Source organism: Loxodonta africana, chromosome 7, assembly GCF_030014295.1.
Source record: "Loxodonta africana isolate mLoxAfr1 chromosome 7, mLoxAfr1.hap2, whole genome shotgun sequence".
Lineage (NCBI taxonomy): Eukaryota > Metazoa > Chordata > Mammalia > Proboscidea > Elephantidae > Loxodonta > Loxodonta africana.
The window spans coordinates 52,828,512-52,851,928 of NC_087348.1; the positions used below are offsets into that span (position 1 = coordinate 52,828,512).

The window sequence follows — 23,417 nt, forward strand, 5'->3', positions numbered from 1 at the left end:
AAGAGTTATTATGATTCAGACTCATAGCGACCCTATTGGACAAAGTAGAACTGTCCCATAGCGTTTCCAAGGAGCACCTGGTAAATTCGAACTGCAGACCTTTTGGTTAGTGGCCTTAGCTCTTAACCACTGTGCCACCAGTGTTTCTCCATATTAGTAGTAATGAAATAGCTATCAAAGTATCTAACATATAGTTGGTTTTTTTTTTTTTTTTTTCGTAAATGTTTGTTGAGGGAAAAAATCAGAGGTGGACAAACTTTTCCTGTAAAGATGCAGGTAGTAAATATTTTAGGCTTTGTAAGCCATATGGTGCCTGTTGAAACTGTGAAGTTCTGCTGTTGTAGCTCAAAAGCAGCCACAGACAATAATGTAAACACATGAGCTTAGCTGTGTCCCAGTAAAACTTTATTTACAAAACCAGGCACTGGGCTAGATTTGGCCTGTAGGTTGTAGTTGGCTGACTTTAAGAGTAAATGAATAAAATGACTAATTCAAAAGCTTGGGCAAGAGGATGAATTTCTGGTCAAACTTGTTGGTGGACCTTGCCGGTCTCACTCAACAGAGAAACTTGGGCAGAGTTTGACCAGCGTGAACCAGAAGTCGCAACATGGTAGAGGATATTTCCTTTGTTTCATTGAAAATAAATTGTCGTTAGGTGCCGTTGAGTTGGCTCCAATGCATAGCAAACCCTTGTATAACAGAACAAAATGTTTTCCTGTCCTGCTGCATCTTCACAATCTTTGCTATGTTTCAGCTCATTGTTGCAGCCACTGTGTCAGTCCTTCTCATTGAGGGTCTCCCTCTTTTTCACTGACCCTCTTTTACCAACTATGATGTCTTTCTTCAGCATTTGGTTCCTCCTGATGACATGTTGTCCAAAGTAAGCAAGACAGAGTGTCACCATTCAGGCTTCTACAGGGCATTCTGGCTGTACTTCCTCCAAGACAGATTCGTTCATTCTTCTGGCAGTCAGTGATAGAGTCAGTACTCTTCGTCAGTACCACAATTTGAATATGCCAATTCTTCCTCTTCCTTTTTAATTGTCCAGCTTTTGCATGCATATGAGGCAGTTGAAAATACCATGGCAAAGTGACATCTTTGCTTTTTAAGATTTTAAAGAGATCTTTGCCACAGATTTGCCCAATGTAATATGTCATTTGATTTCTTGACTCCAGTATCTATGGACATTGATTGTTGTTCCAAGTAGAATGAAATTTTTGGCAACTTCAGTTTCTTCACCGTTTATCAGGATGTTGTTTGTGGGTCTAGTTGTGAGGATTTTTGTTTTCTTCAAGGTCAGGTGTAATCCTTACTAAAGGCTGTAGCCTTTTATCTTCATCAGTAAATGCTTCAAACTGCCTTCACTTTCACCAAGCAAGCTTGTGTTATTTGCATATTCATGTTGTTAATGAGTCTTCCTCCAATTCTGATTCCACATTTTTCTTCATATAGCCCAGGTTCTCAGATTATTTGTTCAGCATATAGACTGAATAAATAAGGTGAAAAAATACAACACTGCTGCACACATTTTCAATTTTAAACCATGCGGTATCCCCTTTTTCTGTTCCAACGACTGCTTCTTTTTGGTCTGTGTTCAGGTTCAGCAAGAGGACAATTAAGTGTTCTGGAATTCTTGTTCTTCATAATGTTATTTATAATTTCTTACGATCCACACATTCAAATGCCTTTGCATAGTTAATAAACCACAGATAAACACCTTTCTGGTATTCTCTGCTTTTGGCCAAGATTCATCTGACATTAGCAATTATATACCTTCTTCCATATCCTCTTCTGAACCCAACTTAAATTTCTGGCAGTTCCCTGTCCATATATGCTGGAATTGCAGTCAGATCTAGATTTGATTGTCATCTCAACCACCTACTAACTGAATGATCATGGGTGTATCCCAGACTTGGATACACCAACTCTGTGATAAGCATGGGAAAATGTAAACTATGAAATACTGTATCACGGTTGTTGTTGCTAGGTGCTGTCGAGTTGATTTTAACTCATAGTGACCCTATAGGACAGAGTAGAACTGCCCCATAGAGTTTCTAAGGAACAGCTGGTGGATTCAAACTGCTGACCTGTTGGTTAGCAGCCCGAGCTCTTCACTACTGCACCATTCTTCACCAACACCATAATTCAAATGCATCAGTTCTTCAGTTTTCCTTATTCGTTGTCCAGTTTTCACATGCATATGAGGTGATTGAAAATACCATGGCTTGAGTCAGGCACACCTTAGTCCTCAAAGTGACATCTTTGCTTTCAGTGTTGCTAGGTGCTGTCGAGTTGGTTTGACTCATCGTGGCCCTGTGTACAATAGAATGAAGCACTGCCTTGTCCTGTACCATCTTCATTACTGTCGATATGCTTTAGTCCATTGTTGCAGCTACTGTGTCCATCAATCTCATTGAGAGTCTTCTTCTTTTTCTCTAATCCTCTAGTTTAGCAAGCATGATGTCCTTCTTCAGGGTTTGATCCCTCCTGATAACACGTTCAAAGTATGTGAAACGTAGTCTTGCCATCCTTGCTTCTCAGGAGCATTCTGGCTGTACTTCCTCCAAGACAGATTTGTTCGTTCTTTCGGCAGTCTGTGGTATAGTCAGTATTCTTCACCAACACCACATTTGAAAGGAATCAATTCTTCTTTGGTCTTCCTAATTTATCGTCCAGCTTTCGCATGCGTATGATGTGATTGAAAACACCATGGCACACCTTAGCCTGCAAGGTGACATCTTTACTTTTTAACCCTTTAAAGAGGTTCTTTTGTAGCAGCTTTGCCAAATGCAACTTGTCATTTGATTTCTTGACTGCTGCTTCCATGGGTGTTGATTGTAGATCCAAGTAAAATGAAATCCTTTACAACTTCATTATTTTTTCCATTAATCATGATGTTGTTTATTGGTCCAGTTGTGAGGATTTTTGTTTTCTTATGCTGAGGTGTAATCCACACTGAAGGCTGTAATCTTAGATCTCATTAGTAAGCGCTTCAAATCATCTTCACTTTCAGCAAGCAAGGTTGTGTCATCCGCGTGAGGCAGGTTGTTAATGAGTCTTTCTCCAATCCCATTCTTCATGTAGTCCAGTTTATCAGATTATTTGCTCAGCATACAGATTAAATAGGTATGATGAAACGATACAGTCCTAACACATACCTTTCCTGACTTTTAACCATACAGCATCCCCTCGTTCTGTCTGAACAACTGCCTTTTGATCTATGCACAGGTTCCTCATGAGCACAATTTAGTGTTCTGGAATTCCCATTCTTCTTAATGTTATCCATGATTTGTTATGATCCACACAGTCAAAACCCTTTGCATAGTCAATAAAACACAGGTAAACATCTTTCTCATAAAAAATAGTATTTATTCCCAGAGAAGGCAGAAAATAGTCCTTCATTGATTCTTCTGCTGTGTGGGAAGTATATAATTTTTATGGATGAATAGTGGACTAGATATTTCAAAAGAGGAATAAAATGTAGGGTGAAATAATTCTCTTTATTGTCACCAGTTTCCAGAGTAATTAAATGTTGAGTCCACAAACTATTGTATGGGATTAATTTTGAAAGCTTGTTAAATGTTGGCACTATAAGCTTTCATATATATAAGCATTTGTCTTAGAGTATATTTAATAATGTCCTATCTGTAGCTAATTTTTTGGGGGGGGGCTATGGCATGACTAATTTTTTGAAAGTAAGTCTGTCAACTCAATCCAAAATTGGAATTACAGACCATTAAAACCCAACCAAAATGGCCACACACTTTAAAGAAGGCCCATTAGCCATGCAAGTATAAAGTTACCTGCACTTCTGATAAGCACGATTAAGTAAACAATGAAGCCCATTAACAAATACTTGTGAGACATTAAGCCTTGGAAAACTTTGCTTTGATGAATTGGAAAGGTAGAGAAAGACAGTAGAATTAGTTTCCGTTTGGGTACTTTTAATACAAAAAAAATCTCGTTTAATCACAAGAGCCAGCAGTTCTTGTGGGTGCCCCACCATTTAAAAAATTAAATCCTTACTTTTTTTTTTTTTAATTGTGCTTTAAGTGAAAATTTACAGTTCAAGTTAGTTTCTCATACAAAAATTTATACACACATTGTTATGCGGCCCTAGTTGCTCTCCCTATAATGTGACAGCACACTCCACCTTTCTATGCTGTATTTCCCGTGTCCATTCAACCGGCTACTGTCCCTTTGTGCCTTCTCATCTCGCCTCGGGACAAGAGCTACCCATTTAATCTCATGTATCTACTTGAGCTAAGAAGCACACTCTTCACAAGTACCATTTATGTCTTATAGTCCAGTCTAATCTTTGAAGAGTTGGCTTCAGGAATGGTTTTAGTTTTGGGCTAACAGAGAGCCTGCTGGGCATGTCTTCTGGGGTCCCTCCAGGCTCACTCAGACCATTAAGTCTGGTCTGTTTACTAGAATTTGATTCTGCACCCACTTTTCTCTTGCACAGTCAGGGACTCTCTGTTGTGTTACCTGTCAGGGCAGTCATTGGTGGTAGCCTGGCACCATCTAGTTCTTCTGGTAAATCTTTGTTTTTGATGGCCCTCAGGCTCAAATGAAGACATGTTTTCAGGTGGGCCAGTGTTTGAAAGGAATCCCTGGGTGGTACAAACAGTTAATACCCTGGGCTGCTAAATGAAAGGTCGGTGGTTTAAGTTCATCCAGAGGCATCTAGGAAGAAAGGCCTGACAATCTACTTCCAAAAAATCAACGATTGAAAACCCTATGAGGCACAGTTCTCTGCTTACATACATGGGGTCCCCATGAGTTGGAATCGACTGAATGGAAACTGGTTTTTTAGTGTTTGAAAATGACCCACATTTGGCTCTTCACATTGTTTTAAAAGCAGTATTCTCTATTTTAGAACAGAGCTCACTCTTGGATCTGTGTGTGTTGTGTTGTGTAAGAGGAGGCTGTATAGCTGAGGGATGACAGACAAAAGCAGCGGCAAAGCAGTCAGACTGGGACAAGGCCACCTCCTAGCCCTGTGACTCTGCCAAATGAAATCTTCCTAAATCTCAGTTCCCTCATTTGTAAATGAGAAAATGACAGGGCCTGTTTTTTTATCTTCTATAAGGATTAAATGAAAATAATCCCTGTAAAGTGTATTGCACAGTACCTGCCTTCTAAATAGAAGCTGCTATTTCTTATCACCAATATTATCATTTTCAGCCCCAAAAATCTATGTCCGTATGCAGACCAGTGATAAAAATGGGACAAGACCCAGCTACAGGAGACTTTCTCCCGTAGGATGTTGTAGCTCACCTTTGACTCCTTCCTTAGTCCTCATTTACAGTGTAATTATGATGGTTTCTGTTTACAGTGTCATCAGGTTTCTACTGCCTCTTCTTTAGATCCTCTCCTTTCTGTTCTCATTTCACCTAGCCGTGGCTTTATCAGCAGATGCTTAGGTTTTTGCAGTCAACTTCGAGCTAACCTCGTTTCCTCCAGTGCTCGCCTCCCCCCTGGTTGCCAACCACTATCACATCCTGTACAAAACCACACATCAGTTTTCCTAAAACTGGGCTTTCATTGTGGCCCTCCACCACTCTTGATGGATTGGAGGAGGGGAGTGTTTCCTGTGACCTCCAGGGTGGTTCAGGCCCCACTGGCCTGACTCTTCTGTTGTCAGGCCCCTGCCCCCACCAGCCTTTCAAACCCTTCCACTGCTCACTGTCTGGGGGATTTACTCACAAGTCTCTAAACATGCTGAGTGCTTCCACACTGCCCTTGCGGTCGCCTGGATAGCCCTTCTTTTTTGCCTCTGGATTTTCCATGCCCTGTGTCTAGTTTTGGAAACAGTGGTGGCAGTGGTTAAAAACTAAGGCTGCTAGCGAAAAGGTCGGCAGTTTGAATCCACCGGACGCTCCTTAGAAGTTCTGTGGGGCGGTTGACTCTGTCCTATAGGGTTGATATGAGAAATCGACTTGTTGGCAACTTTTTTTGGGGGGGGGAGGGGCAGGGGGATGTCTGGTTTTAGGTCTACTTCAAGGAGCCCAGGTGGTGCTGTGGTTTAGCGCTCGGCGGCTAACTGAAAGGTTGGTGGTTCGAATCCACCTGCTGCCCCACAGGAGAAAGATGACAGTCTGCTTCCATAAAGATTTACAGCTTTGTAAATTCTATGAGATAGTTCTACTCTGTCCTGTAGGGTCACCATGAGTTGGAATTGACTTGACTGCACGGGTTTGGTTTTGTGTGCCTGCTTCAATCCCAAGTCAAGCCCCTGCTTCAGACCTCTCTGTACTTCCTTTCCCTGAGCTCCTAAGAGTGCTAATCTTTTGTCCCAGGTATTTGTCATTGACATACTGCCTATGTGCTGTACCCACTGTAACATCTCCTGTCAGTCTTCCTAGCCCACAGGCGGTGTCAGACATTTTTCCTCAGAACTTTCACAGCACCTCACACACCCTTGGTTATAACACTTTGCACGTGGTTCCATAAATCATCTGCTTATACATCACAGGGACGATTTCAGACTAGTTTACAACAGCTGTCCCCCCAGCACTTAGCACAGTACATGGCCCATAGAAGGTATTTGATCAACGCTTGTGAAATGACTCAATGGCTGAGCAAATACCAGACATGTCAGTGAACATCTGTTGAAGAATGAATTGGCAGGTCAACTGCAGAATCTTTGAGGGGACCTCCTGTGTTGCTTTCTTCTTGATCTTCCTGTCACCTAGCATGGTACCTGGTACATAGGTGGGTGTTTAAGAAATGGTTGTTGACTGACTGCTAGACTGATTGTCCGGCATAGCAGGCACTCAGCACCATGTCATATGCCATCTTTTCTCACATGCAAGGCCAACACCCAGAACTGCAAACTGATTAGCCTGGTTGTTATGCTAGAAGTGAGGAAAACACTTAACCCTAGGCAGTACATCTCCAGTGGGATGTTTATGATTCAGCAATATGCCATCTGAGAAGCTTCAGTGGCTCACACAGTAGCTGACCTTATTGGCCCTACGCACCACAAATGGAGCTAGTAGAGGGACCGTGAATTCATATTGCATGCAGCGCGCGAAGAATTAAATTGTTGCCACTTAATATTCATTGAATGTCAGCACTGTACTTTTGTACTAGGAAAAAATAGACGAGACACACTCCGTGCGGTGGGCTTTGTTCACTGTAATTAGTTGGTGATAGAACAGTGGTAATACAGCAGTTCAGCAGTTAAAGGAAGGCAGTGCCCTTGGTACCAATGTGAATATATTTATACATCTGGTTCTGTTATGCTTTCTTACTGTGTTTCAGGACTGTTACTGTGCTGGGGCATAAACGCTCAGCTAGGAGATTCCACTAGATCACAGTTTTAGGAAAATGAGAACAGCCCCATTCCTGAAGCACTGTAGTTAAATCAGTCGTATCATCTTTGTTTTGCTATGGTAACTGATACTCTGACTTGTTTGTTTTGTTTTCCAGTAGATATACCTGGAAGTTCTGTCTATAGTCCTACTTTGCAGCTTCAGTTCTCTTTATATATAAAGTTTCACTAATTCTGATTATATTTGGTTGGTTCTGGGCTGTGTTTACGTTTGCACTGTCTGGAAAAGCAGAAAACAACATTGCAAAGAGGAAGAACGTGTTGTAAAGGGACTGAATTGCTTCCAGAGTCTTTCACAAATTAATGGTGGCATATAAGCCACGTAGCTCATCATGAGACCTCGGGGCTCATTTGGTCCTGCCCCTCCTTTCACGCCCGAGGAACAGAGGGCTCAGGAGGGAAAATGACTTGCCCAGGGTCACACACAATTGATGACAGATGAAGCACAAGATCAGAAGTCCCTGGACTCCACACCAGAGCCGTTTTTACTGTGCTCTGTTGTCTTTGTGATGAAGCTTATCTGTCAACAACGTAGTCCCTCTAAAGAGACCTGTATTTGGAAACACAGTCCGCTTGCAGTGTGACTCGATGTCCCTGAGAATGAGGAGCTCTTTTATATATTTATCAAGATCTAAAAATCAAACTTTTAAATTGTTCACTCCCCAATGAACTAAATACGCGGTTTTCTGAGGTTTTAAGAGACTTTGTTCAGCTGGATAACTTACATCAGAATTGGTGGGTCAGTAAAGGGGACACTGAAACTTGGATACTTTTGACAGTGAACTCCAATAATTTTGAGCAGTCTCCCTACATATTGTTGGCTACTAAAGTTCAGGCAGTTGATTTACTGGCATTTTTAAATTTTTATCTTTTTTTTTTTTTTCACTGTTCTCCAAGTGCAGGCATAGTTTAGCTTCCAAAATTAAGTGAGTGAAAAGAAAACAGTATAGTGGAAAGGGAAGTGAACTGGAAGTTAGGAAACCTGAGTTCAAGTTGTGATTCAGATTCCTCATGGGAAAATGGGTCATTTTAAACCTGATCGGTGTTTTCTAAAATGTGGGATATGTATCAGTGATGTTAGACAAGAGGCTTTTGTGTGGATGGACCGTAAATGAAATTTAATAGTAGTGTATTTATTTTAATGTCTAGCTGAAACATAAAACCAGCATATCCAGTTCATGAATTCATAAATGATATTGCTCTGAGAAACTGTAAAAACCTGCATAGAAATTGTAAGACACTTAACAAAAATTAAGTAAATAACAGTATAAGTAAGTAAGATAAAAGCCATTTAGGTGATAGCACAAGACGTGAAACACTGGATTACGTAATCTTTAAAGTCATTTCCCAATATAAAAATTTTGTTCAGGGGCAGGTTTTGCCTTCGTCTTTATCAAGCAGTGTCAATGACAGCAAAGAGCCCTGGTGGCGCAACTGATAAGTGCTCAGCTGCTAACCCAAAGTTGGCAGTTCCAACCCAGCAGCCGATCTGTGGGAGAAGAGGCCTGTCGATCTGCTCCTGTAAAGATTTCAGCCTAGGAAACCGTAGGGAGCAGTTCTACTCTGTCCTGTAGAGTTGCTATGAGTTGGAATCGACTCGGTGGCACTCAGCAACATGTCTAGGGCGGGTGGCCTAACATCACAAATACAGTTTTGGCTTTCAACCTCTCTCAATTTTCTGAGTTAAAACGAATGCTTCAATGTCACATTGAAAAACTTTTTAGAGCTATAGTGCATAAGTACACCATCACGATTTTGTAGTGGAATAGGGGATGGTAAACACATTGAAATCCTGTTAGAACGCTTTGTAAAGGCAGTAGTCCATTCTCATACTGAATTATAGGTTAGCTGTGTACATTAGGCTTTTACTGCACACGTGGTCTAGGAAGACGTTCATGTCATAGCAAACTACAGGATAACAGGTTTCCTAAAGATCTATGGATGGGGTTTGCAAAACTGTATGAATTCATTACTGGAAAAAGATAACAAATACAGCCAGAAGAGGACTCTACAGTGGAAGCATTAATGTTATATTATTTTTATGGGTTTAAAAGAAAAAATCCCTAAAGTATCATGAATGAATAGGTGAAAATGGTGTATTTATTTGACTAGTCAATGAGATACGTAAGCATTTTGCAGTCAGTCTTCAAGGACATGATTGAAAGCTAGGCACAAAACTTGGAGACCTAATTAGAAAACATTTTAAGATGATGCTTGGGCTCTTTAGGAAAGCCCACCGGTGTGTTCAGCATTGTCGTCTCCATAGCCTGTGCTGTCATTTGTCTTTGATAAACAGCATCAGTCCATGAGTTCACATGGACCATGAGTCCAGACACTGTATGTGGAGGGGTTCTGAGCATTTGGATTGTGTCTAGGAGGAGATCACCAAGATCCTGAAGGGACTTGAATTTATGTCACAGAAGGAAAAGTTGAAGGAGCTGTGGCTGTTTCAACTAGAGAAGATTTCAAGGGATTATAAGAAATGTCTTCAAATATTTGAAAAACTGTCAAATGGAAAGGGACTGGATTCTTACTCTCTGTTATTTCAGAGTGCAGAGCTAGGAGTAAGAAGGAAGTGCCAGAAAGGAAATAAAAGTATTTATTGACTTGGACTACCTGCCCAGTACTGTACTGGGTGTTGTCCTGAACGTGATCTCCTTTCATTCTCACAAATTCCCTGGGAGGTAGCTGTTATTATCCCCTTGTAACAGAAGGGGAGGCGTAGGCTCAGATAAACTAAATGATACGACTACTACTACTAGTTAACATTTATTGAGTGCTTACTGTGTGTCAGACACTCTTCTAAATGCATTGAATACATTATCCCTTTTCACCATCACAACAATCCTATGAAATCAGAATTATTTTTAGTATTAATTTTACCGATAAGGGAACCAAGGCACAGGGGCTTAAGCTGCTTTCTTGGTGCTACACTGTTAATAAAGGTGGAGCTGGGATTCAGAGCCAGGCATTTTGGCTGTAGAGGCTAAGCATGTTTTACCCTTACATTGCTCTACTTCTCTACTTTCTGGGCATACACTCCATTGTAGGCTTAGTACTCGATAGCTTATGCCCTCGTAACACCGTAGCACATTAGGCATTATTATTCCCATTTCCTGTTTGTGGTGGTGTGCATGTTGCTATGATGCCAGAAGCTGTACCACTGGCACTTCAGATACCAGCAGGGACATTCATGGTGAACAGGTTGCAACAGAGCTTCCAGACTAAGGCTAGGAAGAACGGCCTGGTGATCTACTTTAGAAAATTAGCCCATGAAAACCCTATGGGTCAAAATAGAATATTGTCTGATATAGTGCTACAAGATGAGCCCCCTAGATTGGAAGACACTGAAAATATACAGTTTCTGTGACAGTGGACTTGAGCACACCAGTGACTGTGAAGATGGCACAGGACAGGGCAGTGTTTCATTCTGTTGTATGTGGGATTACCATGAGTTGGTGCTGACTCAACGACAACAACTAACAAAAACATTTCCATTTTACATATGAGAAAAAACTGAAACTCAAATGAATTAAGTAACTTGCCGAAAGTGAATGACTCAGCTAAGATTGTATCTCAGGCTCCAGGCCAAGTATCTTTGAACCATGTCCAGCTTTCTCAGAGGTGCAGAACCTTGATCACAAACTTTCTAACAAGTAGAGCTATCAACAAGCAGGATGGGCTGCCCTGGGGAGGGAGGGTAGTGTAGAGCTCCCCTGCTCTGAAAACTTTGGAATGAAAATTTATGTCAGCTAGGCAGCGGAAGGGTAGAGGGGATTCAAGCATAATATAAAGCAATGAACAATGCCCCCTCAGGTTTTGTCCAGCCCTGAGATTTTATGATGCTGTGTTTTCTTCTCATCTTCCCATGTCATCCTGTTTTCCCTTGGGTGCACTCAAGCGTACTTACAAATCTCACTCTGGTATTTGAATCTAGCTGTGGGGGTTAGATTGCCTTGGTAAGATACTCACTTGCTAGGATATTTGACATGATGCCTTGAGAATTCAACAGCACAACAGTAAGCGATGAAGTTGTTGACTAAAGGGGAAAAAGTAGTGTGGGGGTCTTCACACAATGTGAACAGGTGGTGGTTCCACTAGCAGTCAGGGCCTCCCTTAGACATGCGTTTACAATGAAAATATCTGGCTGCCTTGACCTTTTTTTTTTTTTGAGGTGTTTATCAAGTGCCCAGTGTGGGGAATAGTAGTTTCCTTAGGGTTGTCTCAACTTTAATTACATCCGCTGTAACTTGACTACTGTACCTGATATCTTATTTTCAACTCTGAATGCCCTTCGGTTGAAATATCCCCCTTCCTCGGACCCCAGGTGATATTTGTCATGTTTCCTGAAGAGTGGCTCTGACATGCTGTACTGTCTTCTGAAACCATCTCTAGCCTTGTACTTAGTCCTATGAGTAGCAAAGGACATCAGTGCTTCCAGGTTAGGTGATCTGTGTAAATCCTGCATTTGTGCCTGTGTACCTATTTTTTTCCTCAACTCCCATCTTGAATCAATCCTCTATACCAAAAAAAAAAAAAAAAAAAAACCCATTGCCAGACTCATAGTGACTCTATAGATCAGAGTAGAACTGCCCCATAGGGCTTCCAGGTATCGGCTGGTAGATTTGAACTCCTGACCATTTGATTAACAGCCGAGCTCTTAACCACTGTGCCACAGTCCTCCGTATACCTCTCAAATGTCTACTGACTGTTTCTCATGGATCACATCAAGTTGGTGATGTCTATGGGCAAGGCTTCTCTGCTAGTTGTGCTGTCTGCTTCAGCTCCAAGCATAGAAGACACATTTTTCCCCTTTTGCACTCCCCTGTATTTTACCTTTCCTTGACCTTTATTTAATTGTGAATTCTGCTGGACACATAAATGTTTCTCTGGAGGATATGGGTAGGTGGTAAGAAGTTTGGTGTGATAAAAAAAATTGACAGGTGTTTCCCATAGTCTCGAAGAGTTAATGCCCGATATGGAGCGAAGATGGAAATTGTGTGCCATGTGCTGTTTCACTGCCCTAAACTGGGTAGATTCATAGACTAGGGGCCTATTCACAGTGAGGAGTTTCTATCTGTCCTACTTCCTATTTAATAAATGCAAAAAGATGCCCCTCTGATTGATTGGGATGGACTCCCAAAGGGTTTTGATGCAGTAACTGTGTCTAACTTAAATGAATTATAGAATGGTGGAAACATTGACTATGTCTGTACATTACCATTAGGATGAAAGCTGAAAAGGAAAGAAATATGTATACATACTTAATATATGTATAAAGTGAAATATGATGTTGAACCTATCTATATGTTTAGAAGTCCAGTGGTTGAATTGAATTTACTTTCGGATGTTGGTGGATACTCTCCTGGTAACATATGAATGCACACAGTCCCATCCTAACACTTGGTGTGGGAATATTACCTATCACTTTTAGAGGGAGACAGTCTGCTGTGGCAGGGAGTTGTCATTCATTTTCTGGGATAACTACTTTTAGACGACAGGAGATACTGGTATGCTCGGAGCCAGAAACTTGAGTTTAATAGAGTCTCGGTAATGGAAAGGAAGACACCAAACATTTTTATGTGAAAAAAAAGAGCATTGGATGGAATCAAGAGGGTGTCCAGGTGCAGATGAAATCTCAGCAAATTAGTGAGTTTTCTCTGTGGTAACAACATTATTAATTCCTAACCTTTGCAGAAAAAAAAATCCATTCATTTTATACAGAAGTTAGACTTTCTTTTTGGGTTTCCAATTAGACCCATTGTGATAACCAGTTCGAAGTCTCTCCCTCCTTCCCTCCTTCCATTCTTTTCTCCCTTCTACCTCCTTTCCTGACAAAGAAGAAAGGATTGATTAGCCACTAACGGAAAGTGAGACTATCCAGGTTTCTTGGTGATGTCTTTATTCCCCTCTCCAAAATTGTCGTAGTTAGAACAGATTATTTCTTTAAAAAATAAATGGCAAAAAAGGAGAGTTAAAGGCTGTAGAGGCAGCGAGCGCAGGGACTCTCAGGTTGAGATTTCAGTATGTTCCCTGCTGCGTTTTAGCTATCAGGGGTGGGGTTGTGATATGAAATATTGTTCCTTGTTTAATGTTTCACACTCTGATGTTTGCATTGCATATTTGCATCTCTTGTGACCTTTTCTTTGCATTTATAACTGCTTTTTTTTTTTAAACTCATAATCCAAAAGAAGTGTACATTCCGACAGAGAAATTACAGGAAGCTGTCAGTGGAGAGTTAATATAGCTAAAGCGTCCTTAACTCTGCTACAAACTCCTTAAATAATTAAAACTGTATGCTTGAAGAGTCAGATTTGCATTTCTTTACCAAGTTTATTTAGTACACTTTGTTACACTCAATTAAATGAGAATGTTCTGTTTCATTTTCTTTGCCTCGGGTTGATCATTTTGCTTTTGGATTTGTATGCCCTAGTGTAATTGCACAGAGCTTAGGTCTCTAAAACTATACATATATTAATGCATATGTAGCTATATACACACCATTAAAAGGCTTCCTATTCACACTGAATAGAATCTTCGCCCAAGGCATGGGAGAATTCCGACTAACCTAAGGTGTAACAGGGACGGCAGATAATTCATCGCGGTAAAGATTGAACGACAGAGTTCTAAAATCCGTTTTTTTTTTTTTTTAAATGCCCTGTTATCTTGGCATACCTTCCCTTCCCACAATTTTATTGGTGAATCTCGTAGGAAAAAAGAGAAGATACAGATGCTGAAGGATTGGGGAAAGGAAATTAAATATAAGTGCGGTGTCTCTTCACATCTCAGTTGGCAAAGCATGTGCAGACTTCGCTATAAATTAGTTCGTTGCTTAAGTTATGCATGTTTAAGAAGGAATAAATTAGTTATTCATTTCCTAATGAGTAGTGGGATCAATTGGAGCATGATGAGAGGCAAAATAGCATAATTTTGCTTCCCCAGTTGAGGTTTGATATCCCTAAACTTCACCATTAATCACTCTATCCTTTTTCTGGGTTATTTCTGTCTTCACGTGTAAGATACTCTTTCCCTTTAATTTTTGTAACAGGTAAGTAAGACTTTTTGAATTGGGCCCAGTGGGGTTGTTTGATGGGTGATGCTGTCTTTTTTCCATGCAAACATTTCTCTTGTTACCAAGGGCCCTTCTGCCTTTTTGTCAGTTTATCTGGGTACGTTCACAGATAACAATCGATATGTATGTGAGATGACGATTGCAAGGGTTCTAATATGTTTAACTGTTATGGGATCTGTTATGTCTACTTTAGGGTCGACCCCATCCCATATGACACTCCAAAACCAGCGGGCCACACGCGGTTTGTCTGCATCTCAGACACACACTCCAGAACAGATGGTATCCAGATGCCTTATGGGGACATCCTTCTCCACACAGGCGATTTCACCGAGCTGGGACTGCCCTCAGAGGTTAAGAAGTTTAATGACTGGTTAGGTAAGGAATGATTGCGTTCTGGCGCCCCCAATTAACCTTTCCCGTCCGAGTGTCACTCACTGCGTCCTAATTGAATTAGAACACTTGGAAGCCAGCTCAGCCATTTCTCGTATGATATGCAGTGGTGTCTAGCTTTAATCCAATTCTGTTAATTAAAGATGAATTTTTAGATATTTAATTTTACTGTGCATCTTTCAGTGCCTGGCCTCAGCGGCTCTGGGGCAAAGGGATGGAAGGCTTTGAAACCGATCTCATCTCGCTCATTCTGCTTTAATGAGGGAATTCATTGGCACGTGCGAGACCTAGAATCATATTTTTAATTCATTGGCTCTGCAATCTTTCCCAGATATTATGAGCAGAGATGTACAAATGACCTACTAGTAAGAGAACATCTCTAAGAAATGAAGGAGGATGTAAAAGTCCTTGTACGCAGGGAAGGTCCTTGGGAGCTGTCTGCTCTGAGGGGCTTTTGTAAGCGAACTGGAGAGTGTCCTGAGACCCCTGAAAAGATAAGAGGTCTTATTGTAATGCTCCCAAAACTTGGAGTATACAACTGTTCTATCCACTGTGAGGAAACCCTAGTGGCATAGTGGTTAAGTGCTATGGCTGCTAACCAAAAGGTCAGCAGTTCGAATCCACGAGGCACTCCTTGCAAACTCTATGGGGCAGTTCTACCCTGTCTTATAGGATCAGAATTGGCGGCAACAGGTTTGATTTTTTGGTTTTTATCCGCTGTGAAGTGGGTAATGGCACCTTTGTGGTTGCTGTAGAAGCACCCACAGATTAGGGCTATAGCAAAATGTTGGATTCTAGGTTAGGCAGCTGCCAAAAATTAGCATTACAAGTCAATTCTGGGTTGTTGCCAGCTAGATTACAAGACAGATCTTTTTAAGAATCCTCTTAGGTGAGGGGAAGAAGTGCAAGGTTTCTGAGATTCTAACGTCACTAAAGAATTACACAGCAAAGAGTAGACATCCCTCCTGATGAATAATACCATAAAATGCGTCAGCCAACAAAAATTACTTAGGAAATTTTGGCAGAGACCTTAAATTTTCTTTTTCCTCAAACTAAAGCAGAATTTGAGAACATTTTTTAAATTATTGATTAAATCATAAAGTATATGTTTTAATAGAAAAACAAGATTCATGAAAAGCAGTTAAAATATGGTTTTAAAAATAAACAGTAAGCCTCACAAATGATGTGACTGTTTTGCTTTTTCATATGACCTTGCACATCTGTTCGTATTTTATATAGTTGGCATCAGAGGACATGTCTGTTCTTTTACTTTTACTTCGCTTAATAGTATTGGTAAACTTTTAAATGTTTTTGTGTCATTTTCGTATTTACAAGTAGTCCCCAACTTACGACGGGGGTTCTGTTCAGACCACGCTGTTGTAAGTTGGTTCTAATGTAAGTTGAATACCTCATTTTAGTTTTTATTTCAAAAGAAGGTAGTGTTTTGAATAGTAAATTATAAGATTGAACATCTGCAAATGAACATCTGAGAATGATAACATCAACAAATTACGTGGTGCAACATTGCATGTAGTACATATTACTGTGATAAGATGTACAAAAACAAAAAACTGGACGTCGGAGGTGCAGTACATTGTAACTTGAATATGTCGTAAGTCAGGGACTACCCGTATACTTTTTTAATAGCAGCATGACATTCATATTGTTTACTCTGCCCTTGTTTAATATGACATCCCTCTAAAGATGAACATTTTAATGGGTATCAGTTTTTCCTCTGGTAGGTAGTACTGAAATGTACATTTCTGTATGTATGTGTCTTTTTGTTTCCGTTGACTTATTTCTCAGGATAAAATACTATCTATGAGTTAAATTACTAAGTCAAAAGGTATAGAATTCTTTATGGTTCTTGCAGCATATTGCCACCTTGCTTTCCAAGGGGATCGTAGCCATTTACTTCATTAGCAGTGCATGAATTTACTAATTTTACCAAGATCTTGGCAGCACTGGGTGTTGGGGCTTTAAATCTTGTGCTGTTTTAGTAGGTATTCAGTCATCTCATTTAAAAGAGCAAGCTATCTTAAATATCGTTTAGCATAATCTCCTCATTTTTTTACAGGTGAAACAGAGATGCAGAGAAGTTAAGTGACTTTCTCAGAGTGTGGTGGTGGCAGAGTTGGGTCTATAACCCCTATCATTTCACTTTTCCTCTTTCACTCTGAAAAGTTTGCAGTTAAACTTTATTTGCAATTTAATTGCAAGCTTATTTGCAATTAAATGAATTTTAACAACTCTGATTTATGAACTATCAGCAGACAAGATGATTTTGGGGTGAACTTGACAATTTTAAACTATTCTGTGACAACTGAATCTCAACACAGAAATTATCTAGCAGCATTGATAATATTGATTGCTAAAGAAAGAGAATAGTACAATGGGAAGTCTTTATAGAAATACAAGCCAGGAGAGATCCTAGTTATAATCTTGTTTAGCCACTGACATTGGGCAACTGAGTTAAGCCTCAGTAAGGGTTAATACTGTCTGTCTTTCTGGATTGTTGTGCAGATTAATCAGTAAATAGTGGCTGGTAGTAAGTTTCTGTGGGCCATTAATAATTGAATGGGCAATGTGGGGAATGAACCATCTACAGATATTTAAAGAGTAAAAACAAGAAGGGGTCAGAGGCATTATTGAGTAGATTAGAAGTAAACAACGGGAGATTTTATAAGGGAAAGCACTCCATAAATGGAAATGTGCCGTAACTAAGGAAATCAAATGATAAGGAAATACCATGCTAAGGCCTAGCTGCACGGTCAGTCCCTTCTCCTTTCTTTTCCCCTCTGATCCTGTGAAGCAGGAAGAAGAGGTCTCCGCAGGGGGTGCAGAATGTGAGGCCAAAGAGAGCCCTGGGGGTATGGGTGGAGAAGTCAGAATCCCATGGAGAAGGCCCAGAATAGCTCCCTGTTGCCTGGGTAACCTCATGGTGCTCAGAGGGTAAGAAATGGTGTGTGATTACACTCTGCTACTTGGCTCAATCACCTCTCACCTGAGTTCTGCTTTCCAGCAAGAGCTGCCAAGCAGCCTGGCAGAGTGGAGTCACAGGTCAGATCTGTCTAGGGCTTTTGCCATAATGGGGCATCCAACCCACTGGCATGGGTCTCACAGAGTTGGCAGGTATAGGTATCCCCCGCTTTTTGAAAGTTCGCTTTACGCCCCTTCACTTTTACAAAAAACCTACATTAGTACGTGTTTTCACCAACCGAAAGAAATCGGAATAGTCGCTTTTACAAAAAAAAAAGGTGAAAAGCGGAAATAGCGTTCATTCAGCCTTTGTTTTGCAGCAAGCCATTAAAGCGGCAGCGCACGCCCTGAGCAGCCAGAGTGGTGGTGTCAAGCTCCTTTCTGGGGAACTACATTCAGCATTCCTGCTTTTTATTATATGCTGCCATTGTTTTAGGTTTTATATGTTATATGTGATTTGGTAGGTATTTTTTGGATCCAAGAACGCTCAAAAAATTTCCCATATAAATTAATGGTAATTACTTCTTCGCTTTATGCGGCCATTTTGGTTTGAAAGGTTTCATAGGGAACGCTCTACTTTAGAATAGTGGGGAGTGGCTGGGGGGATCCTTGGAGTACAATGAGCCTCTAATTGATTTCTACCTTTCTGTTTGAGTCCCTGGGTTGTACAAACTATTAAAGGACACTGAAAGGTTGAAGGTTTGAAACCACTCAGAGACACCTCGGAAGAAAGGTCTGGCTATCTACTTCTGAAAAATTAGCCCTTGAAAACCCAGTGGAGCACAATTCTACTCTGACACACTTGGGATCACCTTGACTTGGAATCAACTCCTTGGCAACTGACTTGGTTTTGTTTGTTCTTAGTGTAGGCTCTACTGATTATCGGAAGCAACTGGGACCCTACCCCAAGCTCCTTTACACTCTCAGCAGCTACTCTTTGCTTCTACTACAGTCCAGGTACTCCTCTATTCCCATAACAATCATTTTACAGATGAGCAGCTGAAACTCAAATGGGTTAACTTAGCCAAGGTCATTTAGCAGATAAGAAGCTCAGAGGGGCTAAGTAACTCATTCAGTTTTACACAAGTAGTGAACCCAGGGCCAGCTGACCCCAAACCTTATCTCCTTTATCATTCCATGATATTATGAGTGGTTTGTGGCAAGTGGGAAGCTTGCAGATTTTAGGCTTAAGCTAGAAGAAATGCTGTAACTCCTAGCAGCTTCTTGTGGAAGTTGAATAGCTGTTTGCCCCTGTGCTGTTATTTGAAAGATGTGTTTAAAAGCCCTGCTGGTCTTGAATCTCTCCCTGACTTACCAACTGCAGGGCCTGAGAAACTCATCATGAGTTCCCTGTTGGCTCAGAGATGCTGGGGCCTGGTTAATATGTGCATATGTCACCTGGCAGGTGTAACACACAAAAGTATTAATACAGGTAATTTATGAGATAAGCTAGCTCAGTGCAGAGTCATAAGAAGATAGAATTCAAACCAGTTACAATCAAGGACTGTAACAGTAGTGTATCATGTGAAGATTAAGAGCAGATGGGAAAGCCCAGCTTTAAATTCTCTACTTTTGATAAGTTGCTTGAACTCCCTGTCTTGATTTCCTCATTTGTAAAATGGGCATAATAATAATAATGATTCTGTGTGGTTGTCATGAGCATGGACTGTGTGATAAAGCTGTGATAAAGCACAGCGACTGGCCTGTAGCAAGCATTCAACAAACAGGGTACAGGGAGACAAGCAAGCCAGCAACACAGGATCCAAAATGCAGAAACTAAAAGAGACTGTGCATTTCATTATAATACTTTACTACTTCTTCTCGAGCCACCCTTTGAAATCTTCCAGTTCTTCCATTTGCTTTAGCTACTCTGCATTCAAGGGCAAATTTCAAAGTCTCTTCTGACATCCATTTTGGTCTTTTCTTTCTTTCCTGTCTTTTAGATAACCTTTTGCTTTCTTTATGTTTGACGTCCTTGATGTTTTCCCACAACTCATCAAGTCTTTGGTCCCTAGTATTCAGTGTGTCAAATCTATTCTTGAGATAGTCTCTGAATTCAGGTGGGATATACTGAGACCCTGGTGGCATAGTGGTTAAGAGCACATTTGCTAACCAAAAGGTCAGCAGTTTGAACCCACCAGCTGCTCCTTGGAAACCCTAGGGGACAGTTCTACTCTGTCCTGTAGGGTCGCTATGAATTAGAGTCAACTTAACAGCAACAAGTTTGATTTTTGTTTTTTAATCCAAAAGGGAAAAACACACTCAACATTTCTCAAGCTGAAAGAACAAACTGAAGACAAAATTCAAGCCTCAAGTGGCAATATGGAAGGATTCTATGGACCAAATATTGAACGATGCAAGAAGCATCAAAAGAAGTGGAAGGAATACACAGAGTCACTCTAACAAAAAGAATTGGTTGATGTTCAACCCTCTTAGGAGGTAGTATATGATCAAGAACCGATGGTACTGAAGGAAGAAGTCAAAGCTTCCCTGAAAACAGGCAGAAAACAAGGCCCCAGGAATTGGCAGAATGCCAACTGAGATGTTTCAATAAATGGATGCAACAGCAGAAGCACTGACTTGTCTATGCCAAGAAATTTGGAAGACAAATACCTGGCCAACTGACTGAAAGAGATCCCTATTTGTGCTCGTTACAAAGAAAGGTGATCCAACTGAATGCAGGAATTATCAAACAATATTTGTAATATCACACACAAGTGAATTTTGCTGAAGATGGTTAAAAAGTGATTGCAGCAGTACATCGGCAGGGAACTGCCAGAAATTCAAGCTGGATTCAGAAAAGGATGTGGAGCGAGGAATAGCATTGCTGCTGTCAGATGGATCTTGGCTAAAAGCAGAGAATACCAGAAAGATGTTTATCTATGTTTTGTTGACTATGCAAAGGCATTCAACTGTGTGGATCACAACAAATTATGGATAACACTGCGATGAATGGAAATGCCAAAATACTTAATTGTGCTCATGCAGAACCTGTACATAGATTAAGAGGCAGTTGTTCGAAAAGAACAAGAGGATACGGCATACTTTAAAGTCAAAAAAGTTGTGTGTCAGGGTTATATCCTTTCACCATACTTATTCTATCTGTGTGCTGACCAAATAATCCAAGAAGCTGGAATTTATAAAGAAGAACATGACATCAAGATTAGAGGATGACTCGTTAACAACCTGCGATATTCAGATGACACAGCCTTACTTGATGAAAGTGAAGAGGACTTGAAGCACTTACTGATGAAGATCAAAGACTACAGCCTTCAGTATAGGTTGTACTTCAGGTTCAAGAAAACAGAAATCCTCACAACTGGACCAATAAACAACATCATGATAAACAGAGATTTCATTTTACTTGGATCCACAATGAATGCCCATGAAATCAGAAGTCAAGAAATCAAACGACATATTGCTTTGGACAATTCTGCTGCAAAAGACCTCTTTAAAGTGTTAAAAAGCAGAGAGATGTCACTTTGAGGACTAAGGTGCACCTGACCCAAGCCATGGTATTTTCCAGTGGCCTCGTATGTGCGAAAGCTGGGCAATGAATAAGGAAGAAGGAAGAAGAATTAATAACTGCGTTATGGTGTTGGTGAAGAATATTGAGTGTACCATGGACTGCCAGAAGAACAAACAAATCTGCCTCGGAAGAAGTACAGCCAGAATGCCTCTTAGAAGAGAGGATGGTGATAACTTTGTCTCGCTTACTTTGAACGTGTTATCAGGTGAGACCAGTCCCTGGAGAAGGACATCATGCTTGGTAAAGTAGAGAGTGAGGGAGAAAGAGGAAGACCCTCAATGAGGTGCATTGACACAGTGGTTGCAACAGTGGACTCAAGCATAACAAGGATTGTGAAGATGGCACAGGACCAGGTGATGTTTTGCTCTTTTGTGCATGGGGTTGCCGTGAGTTGGAACTGACTCGATGGCACCTAACAACAACAACGGAAGGGACTGGCACTTTGGTTTTAAAGTAGGATTCAGAATGTAAGAGGGAGCACCAAGAGCTGTATGAATAAAGGCTGAAAACAAGCCAGCTGCTCTTTTTACAATTATACTAACTAGACAGAAAGTTAGACCCTAAAGAAGCTTTGGAACTCATGAGCCTCACCCCCTATGATAAAGGAGGTCACTGAGTCTGACAGATTGAATGAATTGCCCAGGGTAAGTCAGATAATTGATGGCCAAGTTGGGACTGGAGTTTGGCCTGGGGGTTAGAGGGTGAACATGTATCGGTTATGAGTGCTAGAGTCTAGATACTTTACCCCCGTCCCCATTTCATGTGTCATTTCATGCCATCATCATAATAACTTAAGAAGTGGGTATTATTAACCTCTTCTTTACTCTTAAGGAAACCGAGCCTTAGGAAAGTAAACTTACCTAAGATCACACAATGACGAGATGACCCCAGGACATGAATCTAGGTCCATGAGACTCCAAGTCCCAGGCAATATTCTCTTATCCTTCTCTAGTCCCAGTCTGGAATTTGGGATCCTTGTTGGAGTGACCACAACCTGGGTAATCCATGGTAATTTGAATAACCACCTCCCTTAATATACACACACATACCAGTGTCTAAGGTAGGTTTACTTCATGCTAAAGCTATTTTCTGGCACAGCCTTTGTATATGAGTTGGTCACTGGGAGGTGGGCGAGCATTCTTACCGTTTGATATGAACAATTCCAGTGGTGGTGAATATGACAAACCAAATACTTATGAAATCCTGTGGAGCAGTTCTACTCTGTAATACATGGGGTCACCATGAGTTGGAATTGCCTTGATGGCAATGGGTTAAATACCTGTGAGGAACACCGAAAACATAGCCAATCATGTAAGCTCAAAAGAATAGTTTGTTATGTTGTGACATTAGCATTTCATTCCACCAGACATTCCTTAAAGTGAGTAGCCACTGACGTGAGCCTGGAAATCTTGCCTTATGTGGACAGGTATCTTCCACTTATGAACACTTAAATTATAAATGACCAGTATGCTACTGCCCCAGTGGTCCCTCCAGAATCTCTACCACAGCTTGAAGAATGCAACCATAAATCCTATTTCTTCCTCTCTGAGGGTGCGACCAGAATCTCCATTTTCTGCTTCTCGCCAGTCTGGCTGATCTGACATCCCAGTTTTCTGTCACCGTGAACCATCTGCTCCTCCTCCCCCTAGCTTCTGCTCATAGTGCTGGTTTCAAGAGAACCCGACTGAGGTCCAAGAGGAGAGGCGACTTCTTTAAGAACTTATTGAGATGAAATTCATATAACATAAAACGTTTTAAAATGGACACTTCGCTGACCTTTAGCACACTCACAATGTTGTGCCACCAAGTTACCTGTAGCTCAGATATGCTACAGGTACATCGTGTATAGGCTCTGGTGAGCCACCCAACCATTGTAACATTTTCCTTTTTAGCTTGGCAAAAATACATCCCTCTCAGAAGCCAGCACAACTTGTACAAGGCAAGGTCATGGAAGCTCCATAGACACATCCAAACTCCTGAGGGATCGAATTGCTGGGCTGAGGGCTGTGGGGATCATGGTCTTGGGGAACATCTAGCTCAATTGGCCTGACATAGTTGATAAAGAAAATGTTCTACATTCTACTTTTGTGAGTAACATCTGGGGT

The 23,417-nt window shown here is 40.9% G+C and overlaps 1 protein-coding gene across 1 annotated transcript in view; it reads left to right on the top strand.

Moving 5' to 3' along the window:
• MPPED2 (metallophosphoesterase domain containing 2) overlaps window positions 1-23,417 on the top strand; it is a 200,103-nt gene that overhangs the window by 42,584 nt on the left and 134,102 nt on the right. The window contains exon 3 of the mRNA XM_010592165.2: window positions 14,608-14,789. Within this exon, the coding sequence (XP_010590467.1) occupies window positions 14,608-14,789 (182 nt within the window). The remainder of the gene's footprint in view (window positions 1-14,607; window positions 14,790-23,417) is intronic.